The following is a 24,714-nucleotide window of genomic DNA, read 5'->3' as shown; positions in this document are numbered from 1 at the left end:
TCCTGGGTTCCTGTTTGGTACTGCTGGCTCCACACATAAGGGTTCCATCCACAACAATTCCCCAATAATTGCACCACATATATCGCACCAAGCCCACCGTCGCTTGCTGTTTATTTATTCATTGGCCTTGACCATATTAACTAAATTTCTCAGAAGCTTTCCTTCGACAACACCCATTTCAAAACCCCAGAACGAATGCCTTTTCGTTCACGCCTGAAATATGGTTTTAATGTGCCTTCAGCATTAGCTATTCTCAGAAATGATTCCACTTAAAACATTCACGTTCGGTCGTGTTCCATTGAAACACAAGACAATTAGACCAGAACCTCCATGAAGGGATACAAAAGGAGCCATAAACGATGCCACCCATTATCCTGCATGATCCCAATCAATCTCATTTTAAGTCATTAATTTGTTTTTTAGGGGGGGGAAATCTGAATGAAGCAGAACTATTAAGGTGCTGCTGCTAATGTCCTGCAGATTGTTTTTTTCATTTTGATTCCCAATTAGACTGTGGTTTTGATGTTTAGCAACAATCAACTAAGATCAGTTTTGACCATTTTTCTTGTCAGGAACATGACTTGCCCAATGTGTTTCTGAAGCAAACAATCCCTCTTCCTTGGCATATTTTTTAAAAAAGAAGCCTTTGCAGCCATGACCACAGATGATGCAGAGATCAAGATCTGAGAACCAGCACACCTGTCTGCAAATTTGCAACGAGTCATGTAAAATAATCTCAGCAAGGACGGAAAACAGACTTGCTAGTTCTTCCAGTGAGAGAAGGCACCCGCTTTAAAAGGCTGACCCTGCTCTAGTTGGCATTATTGTATGATATGCAGCTATATTTGACTTTAATATGTGATAGTTTAAACTGTAATCTCCCTGGGGCAGGGAGCAGTCTTTGTTGTTTGTTACTAATGTTTCTCTGTAAAGTGCCATGCATATCAATGTTTTGATATTGATAATAATTGATTTGGAGTGAGTTGTCTTCGGAACACCCAGCTCTATTTCTCTTTGTCATCAGAGTGAGGTGAGGCTGTGGACATGCTGAACTGCTGTCTTGACTCAGTAATGGGCTGGATACAGGCCAATAAACTGAATCTTGACAAGACGAAGGCACTGTGGGCTGGTAGTTCCTGGGTCCAGATGTTGTTGTATTGCCTCTTCTGGCTGGGGTCCCACTCCACCTGAAGAAGAGGGTGCATGCCCCGGGGGTGCTCCTTGATCCCACATTGTCACTGGAGGACCGAGCGGCCTCAGTGGATCACAGCACCTTTTACTAGCTTCACATAGTCTGTCAGCTTTCCTGGATAAGGACAGCTTGGCCACTTGCTCTAGTAACTTACAGGTTGGATTATTGTAATGTGTTATACATGGGTTGGCCCTTAAACAGCTCTGAAGTTTTGATTGTTCAAATTCTGACTGGTTTATCTGGATGGAGTCATGTTACATCAGTTCTGAAGGAACTAAATTGGCTGCCCATTCACTAGAGAACCTAATTCAAGGTGCTGGTGCTAACCTTTAAAGCCCTAAATGGCTTGAGGTCCAAATATCGGAAGGAATGCCTCCTCCAGTATCAAGATAATTCAAGGATGCCTTTCTCTGAATTCCATCTATAGAAGTGCATTATGCATGTACAAAGGAGAGAGCCTTTTCTGTGGTGGCATCCTGATTTCTGGAATCCCTCCCAAGGAAGGTACACATGGGGCTGGCATTATATTCCTTTTGGTGCCAGGTTGAAACCTGCTTATTTCCCCAGGCATTTTAAATTATTGTATTTTTAGTTGATTGATTAGATTTATTTGTCTCAATTTTATTATATCATTGTGTTAAGGTTTTATGTGTTACTGTCGTATTGATTTCAATGTTTATGTATACTGCCTTGAAATCCATTTTGGGATGAAGGCACAGTTTATAAATTCTTTCAATAAATTTTAGATAATAATAATTGATGGGTATTCAACAGTGGATGTGTAATGGGAAGTAGTCTTTGTTTGCTGACATGCAATGGAATGTTGGGTATTTGACAACTGTTATTGAAACTACCTTATTTTGAAATAAAATAAAATTTCCATGAGAAACCGTTAAGACAATTTGATGTTTTCAAACCATACCTCCCCTGTAAGGTAACTGAACAGGGTCTATAATACTGTGGTACAATACCTAGCACAGTGCTGGTGCGGACTAAATGTTAAATTGTACTAATTAAAGGGAACTGTAAAAAGAAAAGAAAGAAAAGCCTGTTTTTGAACCAAAGAGATTATGTCACCATGGGATTCCATGGGAATCCTTTGCAGACCTGACATCTTTTCCCTACGTTTTTAAAAGTAATGCTCTTATTTTTGCCAGAGAAATAAAAGAGCAAGTGGTGACAATGTTAGGTTTGTGTAAAATGGATTAAGGTGTACCACACAACTTGATTTGTTTTATTCTGTGCCAGCTCCAGGCTCATGAAAAAGGAAAATGTTGTTTAAGATCTCATTGCAATTTAATAAGGGGTTTCTTAGAAAGAAACAATAACTAACCAATGTACAGTTTTCCTACAATGACCTGATCATTAGCTTTTATTGGGAAGTAGTTGATAAGACAAGTGACACCACAATACAGCTAAGCCCCAACCTAATTCTAAGCAAAATCCCCACTTTGCCCATAAGCGTGTATCAAAAAAGTGTAAGACTCCCCCTTCATATCACAATTGCGTTACACGCAACAAAAGTGCTTCACTGCTTGCCTGATCTGTATACCCTGGTTGGGTTGGCAACACATTACACAGAAATAATTTTTCTTCCACATAATAAAATGTTTGCATATTAGAATGTAGTGGTTGCTTGTTATTATTTTTAATTTGGTGATTTAAAACTTGGAGTAGGGAGAAGTATTATTTCTTGCTCCCCATTTCTCTCTCTCCTCTGCTTTAATTCATTTACACAGTACAATTTTGTTCCTTCTAAACTCAATTTCTTTAACTGCACCAAACATGCAAACCTCAAAGCCATGGCAAATAAGAGAATCTGAGCAAGTGTTTTTCTGAACCACTTCGTTATCTCAGGTGCTTTATTATGATTAGCATGATGGTGGTCACCGAATTAAAGAACCAAATTAATCAAATTAGTTGTAATCAATTAGATCTGCTTAAATTTGCATAGAAAAAAGGTTTGAACATCACGTTGTATCCAGACTTAGTCACATGTAGAGTTGAACCATTGAAATGTGTAGATTTAGGATAGCTAATTTAATGTAAGCCCCACTGATTTCAATCAGACTACTGTACATATGAGTGCATCTGGATCCAACCTATTCTTTTTTTTTCCAGATGGTGGATGTAAGTATTGCAGGAGACATCGGCTTTTCCTTCTGGATGAGCGTGAAGTGGGGATGGGACAGCACCTATCACATGTCGGGGTTTTTTATAGGCACTAGTATTAAAAATATAACATACAAAATATGTTGCCCAATTAATCTGAGACGCCTCGTTAGTTGGTTAAATAGGATTTTAAATCAATTAATCCAACTGCTCTCTTTATTAAAGGTAGCATCTGGTTGTTATTGTTATTATTAACATTGACGTTGGCGCGGCAGTTTGTTGTTTGGGAGTCATTGATCCCAAACTAGCCTCCAGGCAATGCTGAGGCCTGCCTGGGTTTCTCCCCTGCCAATGCTCTACAAAGGAGGACGGGCAGCTCCATGGCAGGGCTCATGTGCCTGGGACAGACGGCCCCTGGTTCAACCCCCAGCACCTCCAGCTAAAAGGGCGTGATGGAAAAGACCTCACTCTGTCTAGACTCGGGGTGGGCAATTTGTGCCCCTCCAGATGTTTTGGCCTACAACTCCCATCAGCTCTAGCCAGCACTTCCAGCAGTGAGGGATGATGGGATTTGTAGGCCAAAATATCCGGAAGGCGGCAAGTTGCCCGCGCCTGGTCTATACACTGGAGAGGTGGCGCAGACCAGCCTTCGGCAACCTGGTGTCCCCCAGATGCGTTAGACTGCCACTCCCATAATTCCCAGCTAGCATGGGGATGCTGGGAGTTGTAGTCCAACACACCTGAAAGGCGCCTGGTCGCGGAAGGCCGGCACCAGCGGGTCAGGCGGCACATGGCCCGACTCTGGCCACGGCGGCCTCCGCCGCGCCCGGACGAGCGGGGCGTTTGACCCAGATGAGCAGCGCGTCAGCCCAGCCAGGCACGGCCGCCGCTGCGGAGGAGCGACTGAGGGGGGCGCGCGGCTGCGGCGAGCGGCTCGCCCCCGCCCGCGCCCCGCCGCCCCCGCCCGCCGCCGCTTCCCCGCGCCCGCGCCCCCCGCCGCCGGATTCCGCCGCCGCCGCGATCCAGCGCCACAGCTTGGAGGGCGCCGCCGCCGCCTGGGCGGAGAGGAAGTGCCGCGCCGCGCGAGGAGCCCGATCCGGCCCCGGCGCGCAGGACGGGAGCCGGAGCGGGGCCGGAGGCCGCGCGGCGCTCGCACCGGGCTGCAGGCGATGCCGGCGGCGGCGATCCGGAGCAGCCGCAGGGGGAGCCGCGCGCAGCCGCCCGCTCGGAGGGGCCCCCCCGGCCACAGGGGGAGAGGCGGCGGGGGGCCGCCGCGCTAGGGCCGCCGCCGCCCGCTTCCGCGCGCGCCGCGCCGCTCCGCAGCGGGGCGTCCAGGGCGGCCGGCGCCGGCTGCGGGAGCGCCGCGCTGCCCGCTTCGCGCGGCGCCGCCGCCGCCCGCCTGAGGCGCCGCAGCGTTGGGGGAGCCTGGCGGCCCCGCGGGGCGGGGGGCTCCCAGGGCGAGCGGGCAGCGCGCCCCCAGACTCCGCGGGCGCGCGCAGGCTTGGGGCGGGGAGTGGGGGCGGCGGGGGGGTCAGTGCGCCGCCCAGAGCGGGGGGTCGGGGGGCCCCGGGGGAGCGCGGGGAGCGGGGGCCATTTAGAAGGTCAGCGCTGAGGGGGCAAATGCGGGGGTAGCGTAGTCCGTATTTGGAAGAAGGGGCGCCGGGGGGTGACACTCCTCTCGCGGGCGCTAGGGGGCGTCTTTGCCCCCACTGGAAAGAGGGGAGGTTGGGTGGTAGGCAGAGGGAAGTGTGAGTTTTTGGGGGGCCCTCACGGGTGCAGGTTAGCTGGGGGCTTATAGGAAAAGGGGCTAACGTTCGGGAAAGGGGGTTGCTCAGTTGGGAGGGGGCCTGTTGCTGAGGTGGGTGTCATCCCCACCTGTTTTCCTGTCAGTTTTTGTGAGGTGAGGTGAAGTGAGGGGGCGGCCGCAGCATTGGCCAAGGCCAGGCCAAGGCGGCCACGTTGAGCCGAGGACAGCCAGGCCAAGGTTAGTCCGAGGCCTGAGGGCGGCCAAGATGGCGGACCTGGAGGCGGTGTTGGCGGACGTGAGCTACCTCATGGCCATGGAGAAGAGCAAGAGCTCGCCTGCTGCTCGTGCCAGCAAGAAGATCGTCCTCCCTGAGCCCAGGTGAGGTGAATTGGGGGAGTGGGGTCACCTCCCCCCACACACGTGGGGGGCAGGTTAGGTCAGGACTGACGACCCCCTTATCCCAAATATGAGGACCCCCCTTTAAACCCCCTTCTGGACCCCTTCCCCATCTGGTCAGAACAGGTATAACCCCCCCCAGTTGGGGGAGGGGGGCTTGTAATATACAATATTAATATTGTAAGGGATATTATAAGCACCCCCCCCAGATATCAAGTGATGGAAGGATACAGGTTAGTATAGGTTGCCTCCCCTTGTCCTTCTGCATCATCTCTCTTTTATAAGCCCCTCACCCTTTTGAGGCTTCCCTGGCATTTTCCTGCAACCCCCCCCCCCCCCCAGTATTGGACCCTTTTGCAGCAAGCACTTCATGGAGGTAGGGGTGGAATGAGAAGAGGTGAAGGAAGGAGTGAATTCTTATTGCATATTATCCCTTTGCGATACCCCCCCCAACCCTGGAACCACAGCATACTAATTAGAAGCTCTCAGCCTCCCCCCCCCTTGCATCCTAGTGTCATTTGTTTTCCCCTCCCCACAAATTGGGCCCTCTTGGACTGCCCACAAAAGAGGCACACCCTGAAAAACACCCCTTCTGGTCTTTGCATTCCCTTTATCCCAGCATCATCTTACTCTTGTCACGTGTTTTATGAGAAAATCCTTGACCTTATGCTGCTCCTCATCAATACATATGAGTATCCCCCCTCCAATTAGTCTAGCAATGCTTACTTGACTTTATTGGACCCCTGGGGAAGCATCTGTCTCCTTCGACCATTTAAAAAAAAAATACTTCGGTATTATGACTAACTGGCCATAATAAACATCCACATGTAGTGGGATGGGTGTGTGTGTGTCCTCAGATGGCACCCACAGCCGTGTAGCTGGGCCATCAATAACCCCCCCAGTCGGACATTTTGAAGATTTTGGAACCAAATTGACCCCCCCCCATCAGTCTCTCTTCCCTCTAATAGAATGTAGGTATCAAAGAAATGGTGAAAATACTGCTTGGATTCTGTACGTTTGTAAGGCTTTGCAAACGGCTGCCCCTATAGCAACCTTCTCACTCTCCCCCCCTCCCCCCCTTGCCAAACTCAGTGTAAAAAATTGCATGCAATTACACAGCTCACTTCAAATATTTGTGTATTCTTTTACTGTAGATTCTGATCTCGCTCTGCTCCCCCTGGGCGCCCCCCCTGCCTGCCACATTTGGCCACCAGCATGTCCTTGTGCCTTTCTCCTTGGATGCAGTTGGGTAAAATCTTGAGTGACTGAGTTTAAAAACAAAACAAAGTCCTGCTAAAAAGGGAGTTGCAATTCAGGGGCAGCACTGACTAATCCCAGCACCTCAGACACCTTCTGGTGCTCCTTGAGAATTGGTGTGAATTTACAAAGCTGCCTTCTGCCGTTGGCCCATCGCACCCCAGTGTTCTCTGTCTTGATTGGTATCAGCTCTGGAAGGCCTCCAGCCTTTCCAAGCCTTGCTTCTGAGGCTCTTCTTTTAACTCAGAAGTAGGCCTCACCTGGTGCTTGCCAGACGTTTTGAACTACAACTCCCATAAACCCCAGCCAGCGTAGCCAGTGGCCAGGGGTTATGGGAGTTGAAGTCCAAAGCATCTGGAGATCTACCTTCCGCTCACCCCTTTTCTAGCCCAAACTTTCCTCCTGGGAACATGGACTCCCCTTTCCATCCCTGATGGTACAGTTCTCCTTCCAACGTCTGTCCTCAGATGGCACCCACAGCCATGTATTTGGGCCATCAATAACCCCCCAATCAGACTTTCTGAAGATATTGGAACCAAATTACCCCCCCCCCCATGTCAGACTCTCTCCCTTCCAACTGAATGTACGTGTCAAAGAAATTGTGAAAATACTGCCTGGATTCTGGGCGTTAAGACTCTTCATCCCTTGCCATAGAGTCTGGGGTGCTGGGGTTAGTCAGAGCTGCCCTTGAATTGCAGCTCCCTTTTTAGAGGGACTTAAAAACCCCCTCAGTCATTCTAGGTTTTAGCCAACTGTATCCCAAGGAGAAAGGCACAAGGACCTGCTGGTGGCCAAACGTGGTGTGAGGGGTACGGGGAGAGGAGTGAGTGACCCCTACTCTGTATCCGTATTTAACATCTGTGTCAAGGGATGGGCGCAGGGTGCTTTTTCTTGATCCCCGTGTGTAGATTTCAAGCAGCCAGATTGCTGGCCATGTGAGAAGTGAAGTCAGTTACACCATGCTGACAGGAACTACCTGTAAAAAAGAGGGCTGGTGTGTGCATGTGGTTAGAATTTCCCCCAAGCTGCGTTGGGCAAAGGCTCATCACATGAACTGTCTTGCTGCGTGAATCTCTGTGGGGTGCGAATCGCCATCCAAGTAGCTGTGCTGACTCTGTGTTGCGATTGTGTCTTCAACCTCTTCAGTGGCTTGGGTGAACATCTCACCCTGGTGCTGTGTGTGTGTGTGTGTGTATGTCTGGGAAGTTGAAAAGGAAGTGTGCAGTGTGAGATCCTAGTATTCTCGGCCAAACGGCAAGAACAATGTGTTGTGGGAAAGGACATTCCCTGCTAGGAATACTGTATTTCCTCAGAGATACTGTAATACTTGCTTTATTGAATACAGTTTATTAGTTCACTGCAAGCTTTTCAGCAGCACACAGCTCTCCTCAGGAAAACTTTAGCCAGGGTGTTCAACCAGCAAAACTAGTGTGTTCATGGATCTCTAGCACCGTATCTCCCTATGCTTCACTTCGGTGGAGACCTCCGTGGTCTTGAGCATTTGGTGTCCTGTGTTTCCTCATGGTCACCTGCCCATTCCAACTGCCACTTCTGCCTTGATCATGAGGGGGCCAGTTCTGCTTTAGGAGGGCAAAAGAGTGATTCTTTCTCAAGGTGAAATGGGTTTTTAAGATAGGCACATATGGTCTCTTTGGAGAGGGACATGAATGTTGTCTTCGTTTACTGCAGGGATGGGGAACATGGGGCCTTCCAGATGTTGTTGGACTGCAAAGGAGGGGCTGTAGCTCAGTGGTGGAGCACATACTTTGCATGCAGAAGGTCCGAGGTTCAATCCCCGGTGTCTCCAGGTAGGGCTTGGAAAGAATCCTGCCTGAAACCCTGGAGAGCTGCTGCCAGTCAGTGTCGCCAGAACTGGGATAGATGGGCCCAGGGTCTGACACAGTATAAGGCAGCTTTCAGTGTGCCTAGCTCCCATCAGCCCTTGCCGTTGGCTATGCTGGCTAGGGCAGATGGGAGTTGCGGTCCAATAACAGTCGGAGTGCCACACGTCCCCGTCCCCCCGGTATTTATACTTTTGTTTTAAACATGTAAACAGACATCTCTAGCTAACCAGGAGTTCAGGAACTGGAATATAGCTAGACACAGGTAATCTTGTTTTTCTGGGGTGAGCAATATTGGGGTTGCCCCACACGGTTTTCCATATGAATGTCACGTGTCTGTCTGTATGTGCATGCATGCATCCTCTCCTGTGTAGGACTGTCAGTTGCCAGGTTGGCTTATTAAAATCCCAGTGAATGATCGTCGTAATTCCGTGCTCTTAGCATAGGGGACTGGTTTACCTTTTGACCGCGCTCTTTGCAGGAACAGGTATTTCTCCAATTCTAGAGAGGCTGAGCTGAGGTTGGTGCATGAACTGAATGTCAATGCTCCTGGCCTAGGTTGTTATGGAGAGATGCAGTGCTTGTCTGCTCCGAGAGAGATGACTGCGCTGATGCAATCCTAGATTGAGACCCATACAGGGAAAAATCCTCTCCACCCCCCACCCCGCAGTGCAAAGCAATAGAGAGCGTAGTGCGGAACAGCTGCAGTGTGATTTCAGTTGAGTGCTGAGCGGCTGGGCTTTGTTCAGGCGAACAATTTTGGGGGGGCAGGAGAAAAAGGTCTCCTCTTCCATCCTTCAATTCCAGAGTGGTTTCCCAAGCGTATAATTTTTTTTTTAAAAAAACCTCCCTGTCATCAGTATTTTCTATTGCTGGCTGCAGAAGTAATGAGCCACATTAAGATGATGTTGGCACAAACAAATGGAATGGTCCTCCATGTCTCGTGGTCAGCTACAGTGTCTGGCCTTCTGCCGTGGCTGGGAATGGAGCAGTGGGGAACAATGCTAAAATGTGTGTCTGTGTGTGTGTTTCTGTGCATGTGTGTTGCTAGCTCCTTGCTGAATAGGAAACCTTTCTGGGAAGTAACAGGGCAGCCAACCTGGCACCCTCCAGATGTGTTGGGCTACAGTTCCCATATGGGAGGGCGCCATGTTGGGCGGAGGCTGGAATAGGGGCAAGCTACCATCCTGTATCAGACCCGCCAACAAATTTCAAAGGGCGATCTGTCTAGTTTTTTCCCCATAGATTGGTCTCCCCCACCTTGGTACGCTCTGGCTGTACTGGACTACACCCTGCCATCATGATGGGGGTTGTGGGCCAGCACCAGGGTGGGGTGGTAGCACAGATGTCCAAAGCAACCATGGCAGTTTGGTTCCTAGGTATGTAAGCTCTGCTCCTCCTAGAATAAAAGAGGTGAGAGCAGGCCCTCCTAATCAGATTTCAGGTGATAATTAACCCTTGCTCTGGGAAAAGGCTGCGAGGGCTCAAGTGTCCCAAACCCTTTGGAGAGAAAAATTGTGGTGCAAGTTAGAACACGACCCATTAGAATGAGTTGCCTTTTGCACCCTTTTAGTTGCCTTTTGCGCCTCATTACAGGTTTAAAAGGCCGGAAAAGAGTGTTTGTGTCGGATACATCTCCATATTTGCCAAGGGCACAATCTACCAGGACATTCTCCTGCCGAAGACTTGTGCAGGAGAGCTTCTGGTAGCTCTTGGCAGTCGCCCTGAGCTCTTCAGTAGCCAGTCTCTATTCTTCTACCCTCCTCTGCCTCTTCTCCTGGCATTATCTTCTCTTCTCCTCTTCTGCGTTTCAGTGCTGCTTTCTGTACCTTTTTGTCCTGGGATCTGCCATGTCTCCTGGTGATAAATGCGCACATGTACAAATGTGCACATGCCCGATGTATTAAAACGTTGTGATTAGGACTGAGACGCGGACAGCCACAAGGCGGAGCAGGTGCATGGCGCAAGTGACATCACTGGGGGTAGCAAGAGGGACTGCCCCTGCCCCTTTTAATGCTGAGCTAGTGCAACAACCATGAGAGCACCCTGGAACTGGCGCCTTGCCCTGGGCTTCTAACAATTCCTTCCAGAAAAGCCATTTACTTGATCTGCCACTCAAGTTGCCTCATCTCATGCAGAGTAAGCTGGCTGGTAGTTTTGCTCGTACCCTTCCGTAAGGCTGCATCAGGATGGGGGGCAGGGGCACAGTTCTGTGCTAGAGTTCTCATGTTTTGCGTCTGTCCTAGGTTCAGTCCCTTGCATCTGAGGTTGCAGGGCTGGGCGCAACCCCTGCCAGAGACGGTGGAGAGCCACTGCCAGTCAGAGCAGTTGGCCCTTCCCCAATCTGGTGCCCTCCAGGCTGGGAATGCTGGGAGTTGCAGTCCAACACATCTGGAGGGCTGGAGCAGACAATACTTGGCTAGCTGAACCAATGATTTGACGGTATGACACAGTTTCATGTAGTCAAGCTCTGTGTGCATAGCTGAAGGTCTGTAATCCTTCCGAAGTAGAAATAAAATTGATCTTTAAGCTTAACATCATGCAGTGTCTTAGAGAGCTACATTGATTCATAAAAGCGACCGTGGCTTTCAGCTTTCTGAGTTGTTGGTGTTGTGTTTATCACCCTTTCCCTGAGGAGCTCAGGATGTGTTCATTTGTTTATGTTCATGACAAAGCAGTTAGGTTAGGATGAACGAAAGTGACTTTTGTAGGCCTAGCCAATGAGAAGCCATGGCTGAACAGGGATCTGAACTCAAGTCTCCCTGGTTTCAAGGCTGACACTGTCCCTTACCCCACACTGGCTCTTTGGCGAGAGGAAGCATCCCCCCTTTGCAAATCTCTTTCTGGACTTTGCTGTACTCGGTTGTTTTTTTAAACAAAATTAACCAATGGGCTGTAAATTTGGTGGCTGTTTATCTGCAGCAGGTGGCGGTGGCTTGTGACAACGTCTTCCACTGACATTATCTCTTGCTAAGAAATATGGCAAATACTGTTTGGCTGTCCCATGAGTTGGTTAGTCAGCTGAAGCCACAGCACCTGCTCTTGGTCGTATTTCCTAGAGATAAGTTGGGTCCTTGATGAAGGCCTCCATGACTTATAGAGTTCATAGAATCATAGGGTCGGAAGGGGCCTACAAGACCATCAAGTCCAACCCCCTGCTCAATGCAGGAAGCCTGATTCCCAGGCGGTCTCCCATCCAAGTACTAACCAGGGCTGACCCTGCTTAGCTTCCAAGATCAGACGAGATCAGGGTCAGTTCACCTCTGTGCTTGATTGTGCAATGAAAATTTGAGGGCCCTGTCCTGTTCTGACTGAACTGTGAGCTCTGTATGTCCCAGGCATGAAAACCCGGCCCTGGCAGTAGCGCTGAAGAATCACTTGGGTCCTTTATTGTTCAAGGTTAGGGCAGTCTTCAAGATTGCTTTGGAGGCCTTCCTGTCAAACTGTGGTTGGCAAGCTTTAAGATCTGAAAGCCAGGGATGGGAATCGGGTGCCTGAAGTTCTGAGATGGTGCCTGCTCATCTGCTCTTTTCAGTTTCAGTTCCCTGTTTTCTTAGCAGAACATCTGTTGAATATGAAGGATATCTTGGTGGTGGAGTCTTACCCTATTTCTGTGAAATCCCAAACCATCTGACAGGCGTTCTAGAGCAGCCTTCCTCAACCTGGTACTCTGTCAGGAATTTTGCCATCTTAGACTGCTGATAATTCCTAAAGTTATGCTTCTTCATCTTTTTGAATGTCACGAATGCTCTGCATAAAGACCTTCTTAAGCAATTGTGTACAGCTGGAATAATTGGAAATTTTCAAAATAACCCACAAAATAGCAATGGGTTGATAAAATTTAGGAAATCATGGTTATGGATAAACTCAGCAAGTGCGGTAAGCAAGGAATCCTAATTTTAAAAAAGTTATTATAGCACCGTGGTTTCCATTTATTTCCTATAAGCCCTTCAGACTTATGATCAAAGTCCAAACAAGTATGGTTGCCTACATTTTTTCTGGCTAATACTCTCTCTCATATATACAGAGAGAGGGGTGGGGGGAGAGAGAGAGAGAAACAAATGCACACATGCATGTTTCATACTTTCATTAGATAGTGAGCTTCTACTTTGACTGCTTTACTGTAGCTGTTCCAGAAGAATATTGGTAATAGACGAAGAATTATATTTAGTTAATTTCTTTGTTTCTTCAGTGATCTTGTTTTATTATTATGTGTGTTCTTTTTGTTGCCTTTTTAAAACTTTATTTCAAAATAAAATAAAACTTCATTAAAAAAAATTCTGAAACTGTTGTGGGGGAAGTGTGAACAGAGGCAGAAAGATTCAGGTGCTCAATCGCAGCAAGGAGGCAGAGTTGATTGTTAGAGGAACTGAGAAATTGCCTTTTAGCAATCTTAGTGGGGCCCACAGATGTAAAGAAGGTTCCAGCCTGTATAAGAGCTTATACTGAATCCCAGGAAGTAAAACAGAAAAAGGAGAAAAAGAGAGAGACTGAGAAACTAAAGTTAGAAGCTGATTCTAATCTGGGAAAGAAAAGAACAACGCTTACACTTTTACAGAGCTCCACATCAGACCCAGTGTCCATTAGCCAATGGTGTCTAACAAGATTCTCTGCTTGCTTTATCTTGTGGTTGAGCAAATCAGATATGCAGATTTCTCTGTGGAACAGCAGCTCAGGATTGCTGGTTGCAAAAAAGAAAAAAAAAATCCCCAGTCTTATTAAATGAACATCCTGGCTTCTGGGATTGGCTGAAGAGTGCTCTCTGTTGATTTTGACTGTCTCAGTTCATGGCAGAATCAAGGCTGCTTGGCTGGCTGTTGACGTGAAGGCAGCAACAGGGCTACTTGACTGATTCTTGAGTTTTTGGTGTTCAGCTTGTTCAAAGATGGGACCATAGTTCAGTGGTAGAGTACCTGCTTTACATGCAAAAGGTCCCAGGTTCAATCCCTGGCATTTCCACTGGAAAGGGGCAGGTGATGGGAAATATCCTTCTTTGCCTGAACTCTGGAGAGCCACTGCCAGTCGGTGTTGACAATGCTGGGCTTGATGGATGAATAGTCCTGACGCAATATAAAGCGGCTTCCTCTATTCCTTCCTAACCTTATGCTTTAGCCCTGCATTTCATGGAGAGTTTATTGAATGTTCCAAACCCTATTCCCCATAATGCCCCACTGTCATGTCCTATTGCCACAGATGCATCTCCTGTGCACTCTTAGTTTGCCCCTTGGTTGCTGTTTTGAGGAGGTTGGATAGCATCCCTTAAAAGGGCTGGATTTGGCTAAGGGGCCTCCAGTTGCAGACCTCTAATACATGCTATGGCTTTTCATGCATTTCCTGCTTCAACTTTCCCCGCCCTCAAACCTCCCTGCCCCCCACTTTTAATGCTTTGGAAGAGGCTTTTATTTATTTTATGGGTTTATATCCCACCTTTCTACAAGTTTCCAGAGCAACTTACCAAAAAACAAAACAAATCAGAACAAACAGTTTAAAACAGAATTTAAAGAGAGTTTGAAAAGGCCACTGCAGCTCGGGGTGGATGTTTGTAGTGATTGTTGCAGGGAAGAAACAGGTTTGCACATGATGCATCCCGTGTTCGCATTGACCACCCTTCTGGACGGCTCCATCTGTGCAGCGCAAGGGAAGGATGAGAGCCTGTTTGCAGACACAGCCCACTTATTGATCTCCTGGGGGCATGTTGTAGTCTAAGGCTTAAGCACTTAAGGGCTTTTCTGCCTCGGCTCTTTGCTGGTTTAATGACGGAGAGCAACTATATTAATTGACTTCATTTCTTATACATTAGGAATGAAGACAGGGTGCAATTTGTTGATAATTTGTTGTTTGGAGAAACACAATACAGTTACAGGTTTAGAAAGATGTGAAAATTGATCTGGTCAGTTAGACCTGGAAAATGGAAGTAAAAGCCATCCAAAATGTATACAATCTGAAAGAGAGCTGTTATCAGTGAAAGGTGGCAGTGTCTAACTGCTGGTGTTTATGAGCAGTTGTGTTCCAGCAGCAAACAGTCAGCCTGGCAATTACTCCAAAATGAATTGTTAAAGAAAATTTGTTAGCCATGCATTCCCACTCCTTTCCTCCCTCCTAGCATCTCTAGGAAACATCCACTAGTAGTGTTAACTTCTTTCCCCCCCCTTCAAAATAATGAATAACCTGTATGGGACTAATTATCCTAAATGAGAATGTCAAAGCCCTTCTCTGGGGAAATGTTTCCAGCTCTGGGACTGGAGTGTTGTACAATTGTGCAAATTTGCAAATGGCTCAGCTATTCCTTCTCATTTCAAAGAAATCTGTTTGTTTCTGGAGCAGGCTGTAGAGTGGTCTAAAGTCTTGCATCTGAACATTGAAGAACTGGATTTGAATAACAGCTTTGCCATGCTGGTTTGGGTGTTGGTAAGCATAGATTTGCAGGAGACTGATATGGGTTGGACTGCATGGCCATTAGGTCTCTCAGTCTCTGAGACTGAGTTGATTTGCTCATTTATTCACACTGAACTCACCTGTGAGCAGGGATTGCTATGGAGTTGGGACCAGGCTTGTAAACAGCCACTTCCCTGATCACCTATGGTGAGTAAGAATTGCCTCCAGGTAGCCAGCATGGGAGCATCTGTAAACAGAAAGAGAGCTGGTTCCTTTTTTTTTTTTCCTATCTGGCCATTGATATGCTACAAATTACTAATGAAGGAATGCCTGGGCAGGCCAGTGGGTAAAAATGCTTGGGGGCTAGCTTTTGTGGACTTAACTTGCAGGGCTGAATTGAGACCATGTGTTGTGCCTCAGTAAGGGGCCTGGTGTACTGAACCCAGACACACTTTCTTGGTCCTTCCAAAGCATGGGGTGAGGACAAGAGGATTAGACTCCCCAAGAGTAAAGCAAGTGTAATGACAACGCAGGTGCCAGAGGGGAGCTGCATTCAACTGAGCCAAGGGGCAGGGAGTGCGCAGATAGAGTGACATCTATTCAAACTTGGAGGGGTTCCTTGGACTGGAAATCTCCCTCCCTTCCTCCATCGCTTTTTTTTTGGGAGCAGGGGGGGGGGTATTTCTGTTGTTGTCCTCAGGGGGAATTGCTTGGAGCAGCATTAGCGTGAGCTATACTGACAGAGCTGCCTCTCAGTGTGATCCCTCCTGCCTGCCTTGTATTGGAGCCTGGCTGTTCCTGCTGTCTTTACTCAGCCTCTGCTGGAGGGGAGAAGTGTACAACCTTGCTGCACCTCGGATCTCCTTACGCCTCTCCAGGTGGGCAGGTGGGCATTGCAGCATGGCAGTGAAACAGCTCAGTAGAGCAGCCATGGAGTCAGCTACGTTGTTTGTGGACTGAGGAAGGAGGCCTGTCATTGTGCTGCTTGGCTTGTGGCAGAGAGTTGCTTGGATAAGCTGCCTGTCAGGCTCCTGGCAGTTGGGTTCTCCATCCAAGTGGGCCAGAAACAGGCAGAGGTCAAGATCTAAGGCAGCAAACAGGTGCTTGGGCAGAATCCTCACACCACAAGCAAGTGACTTAGAGTGCCCTTCGGATGGTTTGGATTTCAGCTCCCATCAGCCCCAGCCAGCATGGCCCATGGTAAAGAGTTGTAGGAGTTACTGAGTAGGTTGTTGGTAATTCTAGTAGTGTTTAGAAAGATAAAATAAATAAAAATATATTTTAAAAAAGTTGTAGGTGTTGTAGTCTAAAACCACCTGGAAGGCACCAGCTTGGGGCTAGGGCTTTGTGGAGCCTGGGGGGCGAGGATGGGGTCCGCTGACTGGAGGCTCAGGCAGGCCAATACAGGAGCCCAGATGGCTCCTTTGCAGCCCAGAGCTCAGTGGACATGGGACTCTGCTGGTGCAGGAGTTGGGCTCTGGAGCCTGACTGCTAGGATCCCTGGTTCACGAGCACCTTCCATTGCCTCGTGGTGCTGTCCGTCCTCTTCCTGACGTGAATGTGGAGTGTACCTTCTGCACTGGCGTTAACCTTCGCCCTCCCTTTAACAACGCTTGCTGTGGCTGTGCCATTCAGGAGTCCTGAGCCTGCACTGTCAAAGGCCAGGCCGGCTCTCGCAAACGACTAAAAGAGCAACTGCTTCTTAATGTCCTACATCTTGGAAGGCATCAAGTTGCTCCAGCTCCATTTAATAGCCCAGGGTACTCTCCTCCCCCCCCTTGCCTTTTGCCTTTTCTAGTCTGGAGTGGAGTCATTGGCTAAAGCCATGGTCCTGGAAGCATGGCTGGGGTGGCTCCCTGAGGAGCAAGAGGCAATGGCCATGTGGATTTCAATGTGTTGCCTTAAGGGACAGCTGGCATGGATGCTCCCAGTTCATCATGCTTGAGATCCCCATTGCGTTTTAGTCATCTTGTCTTCCTGTCTGAAGGCAAGATCAGCAGCTCCCTATACAAAGATCAGCCTATGCCTGGTGCCTTCCAGATGATTGGGACTACAACTCTCATCAACTGCAGCCAGCATGGCCAATGGTCAGGGGCATAGACCCATACTTTGGGCCTATGTCATCTGGACCATAGGGAGCCACGTATGGGGAGCTGGGAGAAAGATGCTAACCGCTCCAGGTTGCTTGCCCAGCCAAGTTAAACCATGCCCTGCACCCAAAGACAAGAATGCCTCCCCTGCTTTGTATTGCTAGCCAGTCCAACCTGAGCAGGAGCAAGTCTCCTCCCACTGCTCTTCCCTCCCCAAATGGTCTTCTGGAAATGCAACTCATGTTGTTGCTGTAGCTTCCCCTGGTTTTAACAGCCTCCGAGCCTTGGTGGATCACCCCAGGATCGTTTCCTGGCACAGGTGCCAAATAAAGTAAATAATGAGAAATGTGTTAGGATTTGAGTAGTGTCTCAACTGCCAAAAGGCCCTTGCCTGACCAAGTGGATGCAAGGAAAGCTGAATGTCTGTCTGCGAGGTCTTCCTAGACAGTGGCTTTTACTGGTGTGGCTGCACTTTTTCCAGAAGCCCTTTCCTCAGCATCTTACCTGTGCCCCCACTGGTATCAGGAGGGCTGACTATTCCAACTTCCTACACATGTTACTGTCCTGAGCAGTCACATGATCACACAGCTAGGAAGGAATTTGATGATGAAGCAAGCTGTGGATTCTCATTTGTCTGAGCAAGCTGAAGATTGGGGAACGTGTAGGAAGAAACACCTCTTTGCTCGAAGGCTTCCTCTGTCTTCAAGACATGCTGCAGTTGCAAATGTGGCAAAGCCCATCTCCAAATCATCTCAGGTCTCCTGTTGAGCTTGGGGAGGTGGTACATCAAACCTTCCCAAATTGGTGCTAATCTGCACTTGCTTTTTTATAATTGAAAAACAGTGGGACCCCCAAAAGTCAATTCTGTTAATGGGAAACCGGGAGAATTGTGAGGTATTTCTCAGCTCCCGTCACTTTTGCCTATAAAACATAATACTCTGTGCAAGCAAATGAGTTGTACTTGAGTCATTCCTAAGACGATCCAAGCCATCCATCTCATTGCCCGCGCAAAGATAGCTGGCTCTCTCTGCTGGTGCATTTAGATGTATGCCAGCCAGATGCCTCTCATTGTGCTAGTGGGATACGAGCAGTTTGTGCGTTGCAAGGACCTCTGGGTGTGCAACCCGTCCTGGGAGTCTGTCAGCAGGGGTCAGGAGTGACCATCCATATATATGGGAGAAAATTATATGTACTTATTGGCTATAGTGATATCCTGTTTTACTTCTGTGGAACTCAAGGGTGCCATGTGCAGGTTTTCTAGGCAATGACCAGCCACAGAGCTGCGCAGTTTCCAGCAGGTTTGATGCATCATGTGTGTTCAGACTGTACGTGATAGTAAAGGTGTGTGTGCCACCACTGAGGTGGCAGGGGGGAGCACAGAGTTAGTTTCCTGTCCCTGGTGACACAATCCATTAAGAATCAAGCCTGTTCCTGTTTGCACAGCAAAAAAAGGGGGGGGGCAGCACCCAAAAATCCCAGGAAGCCCCTCCTAGCAAAGAGGCAACGCTTCAGAAGAGATGCTGAAAAATGGAGGACTTAATTGGAAGGCACAAAATGCCCCAGGTATTTCAGCACAATATCTTCTCTGGGGACACTGGGATTCCACTTATGGTTCAGTCAAAGCATGCTTTGGGGGATGTGTTCTCAGTTCTTTGCTGGTTGTTTTTTTTTTGCGTGTGTGTGTTCTGTTTGGCTGCTCTTTGCTACCATTCGGAATAGCTCCATCCTGGATTTTGTTTCTTGAATGTGACAAAATGTTAAAAGAGTGTGATGGAATATATATGAATGCTTTAGTTTTTATTTTATTTTATTTATTAAATTTATTAATCGCCCATCTGACTGGTCACCCAGCCACTCTGGGCGATGTACAACCCACCATAAAACAATTTAAAACAATAAAATTTTACCATAATTTTTTTTTTTAAATACCCTAACCCACCCCAAATGCCTGCCTGAACAACCACGTTTTTAATGCACGACGGAAGCTCATTAAAGAGGGGGCATGACGGAGTTCCCTAGGGAGGGAGTTCCACAGAGTGGGAGCCACCACAGAAAAGGCCCTCTCCCTCGTCCCCACCAGTCTAGCTGTCCTGGCTGATGGGACAGAGAGAAGGCCATCCGAGGCTGATCTTGTTAAGCGGCCTGTCTGGTGTTGCTGGAGGCGCTCCTTAAGATAAGCTGGGCCGGAACCATATCGGGTTTTAAAGGTCAAAACCAACACCTTGAATTTGGCCCGGAAAACAACTGGTAACCAGTGCAACTCCTTCAGCACTGGAGTGATGTGATCTCGCTGGCGGCTGCCTTTAATCAGGCGAGCCGCCGCGTTCTGTACCAGCTGCAGTTTCCGAACCGTCTTCAAGGGTAACCCCACGTAGAGCGCATTATAGTAGTCTAAACGAGAGGAGACCAGGGCATGTACTACCGATGGGAGCAGATGGTCGGGAAGGAAGGGGCGCAGCCGCCATATCAGATGGAGTTGATACAGCGCTGTCCGGCTCACAGCTGACACCTGAGCCTCCATGGACAGCTGGGAGTCCAAAATGACCCCCAGGCTGCGGACCTGGTCTTTCAAGGGTAGCCGTACCCCATTCAACACCAGGTCAACATCCCCCAGCCTCCTCTTGTCTCCCACCAAAAGTACCTCGGTCTTGTCAGGGTTGAGCTTCAGCTTATTCCTCCCCATCCAGCCACTCACCGTCTCCAGACATTTGGACAGGGATTCTACGGCCAACCTTGGTGAAGATTTGAATGAGAGGTAGAGCTGCGTGTCATCCGCATATTGATGACACTGCACCCCAAACCTCCTGATGATAGCCCCCAGCGGCTTCACATAGATGTTAAATAGCATCGGGGAGAGGATGGAACCCTGTGGCACCCCACAAGTGAGCAGCCAGGGGTCCGAAACCTCCTCTCCCAGTGCTACCCTCTGGTACCTGCCGGAGAGGAAGGACCGGAACCACCGCAATACAGTGTCTCCAATGCCCAACCCCTCCAGGCGGTCCAGGAGGATACCGTGGTCAATGGTATCAAAAGCCGCTGAGAGGTCGAGGAGAACAAGGAAGGAGCATTCACCCCTATCCAGAGCCCTCCTCATATCATCCACCAAGGCGACCAAGGCCGTTTCTGTCCCATGCCCAGGCCTGAAGCCCGACTGAAATGGGTCTTTAGGGGTGGTTTGTTTTTGCAGAACTTCCATTTCTGTTAGAAAACATGATCACTTAAATGATAATTTAAGGGTTGTGCAGCTGCTTTGACATGGCCACATTTGACATGGCCACATTAGCCTTGGGGTTAGAACATAAGAAGAGCCCTGCTGGATCAGACTGAGGGTCCATCTAGTCCAGCATTCTGTTCACACAGTGACCAACCAGCTGTCGATCAGGAACCCACAAGCTGGGCATGAGCGCAACAGCACCCTCCCACCCATGTTCCCCAGCAACTGGTGTACATAGGCTCACTGACTCTGGTACTGGGGGTTGCACATAGCCATCAAGACTAATAGCCATTGATAGCCTTTTCCTTCAGGAATTTGTCTAGCCCCTTTTAAAGCCATCCAAATTGGTGGCCATTGCTATGTCTTGTGGTGGCAAATTCCATAGTTTAACTCTGCGCTGTGTGAAGAAGTCCTTCCTTTTATGTGTCCTGTATCTCCCACCAATCAATGTCATGGGATGACCCTGGGTTCTAGTGTTTTGAAAGAGAGGGAAAGATGTCTCCCTGTCCACATCCTCCACACCATGCATAATTTTGTAGACTTCTATCATGTCTCCCCTGACCCTCCTTTTTTCCAAGCTAAACAATCCCAGCTGTTGGATGTGTGTGTGTGTGTGTGTGTGTGTTCTACTTACTAACTGGGTTCGGATGATCAGAGGGGGAAACAGCGCAGTATGGGTTGTTTCCCCCATGTGTGCCGGTTACGTGACTAGCATTTCCCTAATTACCCACGCTGTGGGTTGCAATGTGGTCTGAACCCATGGCTTGCAGTAGTGGTTGTGGGGTGGGTGAGAAACCACCCCTGCTGTGCTGCACACTGGATTTGGACAACATGGCAGCCTGCGGCACAGATGATGAGGGAAATGCTGGTCGCGCAACTGGTATGTGTGGCGCTGGGGAAACAACCTATACTGCGTTGTTTCCTCTGCTGATCGTCTGAGCACGGCCAGATCTTTCTTAATTTCCTTGTGGAGGGTGAGGTACCTAGAAGTAATCTGTTTGCAATGATTTCTCTTTCAGTATCCGAAGTGTGATGCAGAAGTATTTGGAGGAGAGAGGAGAGTTAACCTTCAATAAGATTTTCAGCCAGAAGATTGGTAAGTTGTGTGAATTTTATTCCCCCTGCATTACGTTGGTGATCTGAATTGCACACGCCACATCTGTGTTTGCCCAAGTATTGATTCCTAGGGACCAGTTGTGTGCTTTCCTGGGTGACATTTGGAGCAAATGGTGCTTAACAAACAAAGCAGATCAGTTCCCAGAACAGTGGGCAGACCCCCATTGCTATGGCCTCTTGGCCCAGGACTGTGGGCTGACAGTGATCCCTCTGGAATTCTCCTGCCACCTCAGCTGTAGCATGGGCTGCTTCAGGGAATCCTGGTGTGACCTCACCCGGTGCCTTCCAGATGCTTTGGACTTCAACTCCCATCAGCTCCTGCCAGTAGTCGGGGATGATGGGAGTTGTCTAAAACATCTGGAGGGTACCAAGTTGGGGAATGCTGCCTTACACTCTGCCTTGACTGGTTCAGCATGGGGGGAGCAGGCATCCATGCTCCATAGGGCTGCCCCAGTCCAAGGAGCATAGACTGGTGAGTCTGTCCAATGTAGTGGCTTTGTTGTTCAAGGCACACTTCTTCCCAGCACACAGTTTGGAAATATTTCCGTAAATGAGCCTGGGTTGTGTGTGTAGGTGTGCCCCATTTTGTGTGGAACCCATGTTCAGGTCAGCGGTGTGAGAGGTTGTGACTGCAGATACTGGAGTGAGAGCAGGAGGACTGGCACATCAGGTGGGCAGGGGTGTCTCCAGCTCAGCACTCTGTCGTCCAGCAGGGTCCAGCCAGATGTTTTGGGAGAAGCTTTGCAAGCAGGGCAAGATGGTTGCAGCCATCCAGCAATGTTGCTCCAGCTGCTTTAGTTTGAGTAGCTTGTAGGGCTACCAGACTTGATCTCTGAAGGAGATCTGTCACTTTTGAAATCCGTTTATGCTACCTCTCACAGAATGTCTGGGCGTGGGGGGATTTTCTTGTTGCACCAGGAGTTAATCCACAGTTGGCCACAAATTGTCAAATCTGGGCTTCATTGGGACACAGTAATGCACACTTACTATCTTCTCAGTGCTGCTGGCAACACACAGGCAGGAGCCGCAAAAATTAGGCTGCTGGCATTTTCCCTTCATCTAATCTTTTTAACTTCCAGGCTGCAAGAGTTAGGAGCCTCAAGGGCATATTTATACCACAGACCTAAACTAATTTAAAAGTCATTTTTCTCCCCTTAGAGAATCCTACAGACTGTAGTTCAGTGTGTGTGTTGAGGGAAGCTAGGGATCTCTGACAGAGAACGGTCATGCTACAACTCCTAAGATTTTTGGGTGGAGGCCGTGACAGTTAAACTGGTATGAAACCAATATATGTTTGCTTTGCAGCTGTATGCTTCTTTGTCCAATTTGAGTAACTCTGTGGCTTTAAAGCTCTGAATAGGGCTGAATTCAGGTGGAGGGGCCATTGGCCAGTGGTTTGGGTCAGTGTAGTTGAGGCCACTGGTCAAACAGGTCGAGAGACTTGCTAGCTTATTTTTGGCAGTGTTTAGATAGTCTGTGGAGCTTGATGTTGAAAGAGTAAAATGCTCCCCCTCAACCCTTGCTTAAATTGGGTTGTTGCATATGTAATGTGTTCCATCTTTACACTGGGATCATTTCTTGCAAATCTTTTGACATCCTTGTTTGGGTACATGAAGGGCGGATTGTAATGTTTGTTAATAATCCAGGAATTCCAGGGTGTGTATAGGAAGCTGCCTTCTACCAAGTCAGCCTGTGTGTCCATTCAGCTCAGTATTATTTACCCCGACTGGCAAGGGCTCTCCAGGTTTTCAAACAATTGCCCTTGCCCAGCCCTACCTGAAGACAGCACAGGTTGAAGCTGGACCCTCCACGTGCAAAGCGGCTGCTCTAGCACTGAGCTGTAGCAGGTTGTGTCTCGCGTATGGAATGTTGGTGTGCCCCCCCCCTTCCCTGGACTGGTAGGCCCATAAAGCATTTCCCCCACCTCCATGATGGATTGTTTGAAGAGTTTGCCAGACGTGTTGCTCTGGAGAACAAGCCCATCTTGCCCTGACAACACTAAATCCTTGTTAGCGTGTTGGTCTCCCCGATGCGTTGCACTTCCTGAATAATCAATGCATCGTTGCCTAGCATTGGCAAAATGTACACAGGCGCGTCTTCCAGAAGCACCGTCAGGTAAAGAGCTGTTTTGAGCAATTGCCGGCTGGAGGCCCTGGCAAGTCAAGGAGGCTCTCTGACCGCCCTTTGAGACTTTGGAGTTCTTTGAAGTCTTTTGTCTGATGGAAACTGCTCCCAAAATGGCGACTGTCCACCTCACCTATGGGAGTGAAAAGTCAATTGAATTGCCGAGAGCTGAAGTGAGTTTGGGGAGGGGAGAAATTTCTGGCAGATTCTCATAATGCGAACGTTGCTGGCCACATGCTGAGTTCATAGGGCCATAATTCTGAGTTTGCAACACTGGTCTTCTGCTTTTGCCAGTTGAAGCAACTCAAGATGGGGTACAAAAATCAGCATTTTTGCAGCTTCCTTAGTTAAAGAAGAGGAATTGGCAGGCTTGTTCCTTCCTCACTGAAACACCTGCTCCAATGAGAAAATGGACCTCTGTGGTTCCCTAATTGCAAAAGGGGGAATAGTTGCAAACAAAGAAAATAGGTAGAAAATGTGCTACCTAAATGAGGAGGAGGTGGCAGCAGCAAGCAGTTTCTTGTGTCCTTCTGAGCCCCTTCAGGCAAGTGCTTCTCGCGGTCAAATGCATGGCTGACTCAGACTGTTTTCTAACATGGCACCAATCTCCCAGGAAATTCTCCTGTACGAGAGCTGGTCTTGTGTAGGTCCCTTTCATTTCAATGAGGCTCACAATGTTGGAGAACTTCCTAGGGGATTGTGCCCCCACCCCCGGGTCAGATCTGTCTATATCTTCCTCGCTCACTGCTGTCCTGAATGCTGGCCAAGATCCTCCTCCTCTCCTCGCCTCCCAGAAGGGCTGCCCCTGGCTAAATGAAATCGGAAGTGGAAGAGTTCTTAGGCAGTGTACTGATAGCGCATTTATTCGAAACCCTATTTTTATCAGCAATTAAGCTGCCGTTGTCTTTTGTCCCAGTGCAAGCTGCTTCCTCCGAAGCCCAGCCCCATGAGGGCAAGCACAGTTTGAGTTCTATCTTGAGTCAACGAACTACCTTTAACTCATTTTGCTCCTCTCCACATCCTGTTTGCTACAGGACGAGCAGGATGACACGGGGCTTCTCATTGCAATAAGATGTGTGCATATGGGGTTTTTGTTTTTGTTTTGCCTGTTCCTGTAAAGTCTGTGAGTGCTCCTTAATTGCGCTGGGTTTCAGCCTTTGTGGCAAGCAGGAGTTTCTAAGCAATTTAAAATTAGGCAGTAATAACGATATTTGCATTAAAAATGCATTTTGGATGAATGGCCAGTTACA

At 48.6% G+C, this 24,714-nt stretch overlaps 1 protein-coding gene across 3 annotated transcripts in view; it reads left to right on the top strand.

Moving 5' to 3' along the window:
• Positions 1-4,882: 4,882 nt before the first annotated feature.
• Positions 4,883-24,714, top strand: part of GRK3 (G protein-coupled receptor kinase 3) — an 86,668-nt gene continuing 66,836 nt past the window's right edge. For all 3 annotated transcript variants that reach the window (XM_084820349.1, XM_084820350.1, XM_084820348.1), the window contains exons 1-2: positions 4,883-5,429; positions 21,244-21,320. In XM_084820349.1, the coding sequence (XP_084676475.1) occupies positions 5,317-5,429; positions 21,244-21,320 (190 nt within the window). In that variant the 5' untranslated portion in view covers positions 4,883-5,316. The remainder of the gene's footprint in view (positions 5,430-21,243; positions 21,321-24,714) is intronic.

Source organism: Heloderma suspectum, chromosome 13, assembly GCF_057233095.1.
Source record: "Heloderma suspectum isolate Gila_16-S chromosome 13, 16-S_ref, whole genome shotgun sequence".
In the NCBI taxonomy this organism is placed as follows: domain Eukaryota; kingdom Metazoa; phylum Chordata; class Lepidosauria; order Squamata; family Helodermatidae; genus Heloderma; species Heloderma suspectum.
The sequence above is the reverse complement of the archived record's forward strand: the minus strand, read 5'-3'. Positions and strand labels throughout refer to the sequence as shown.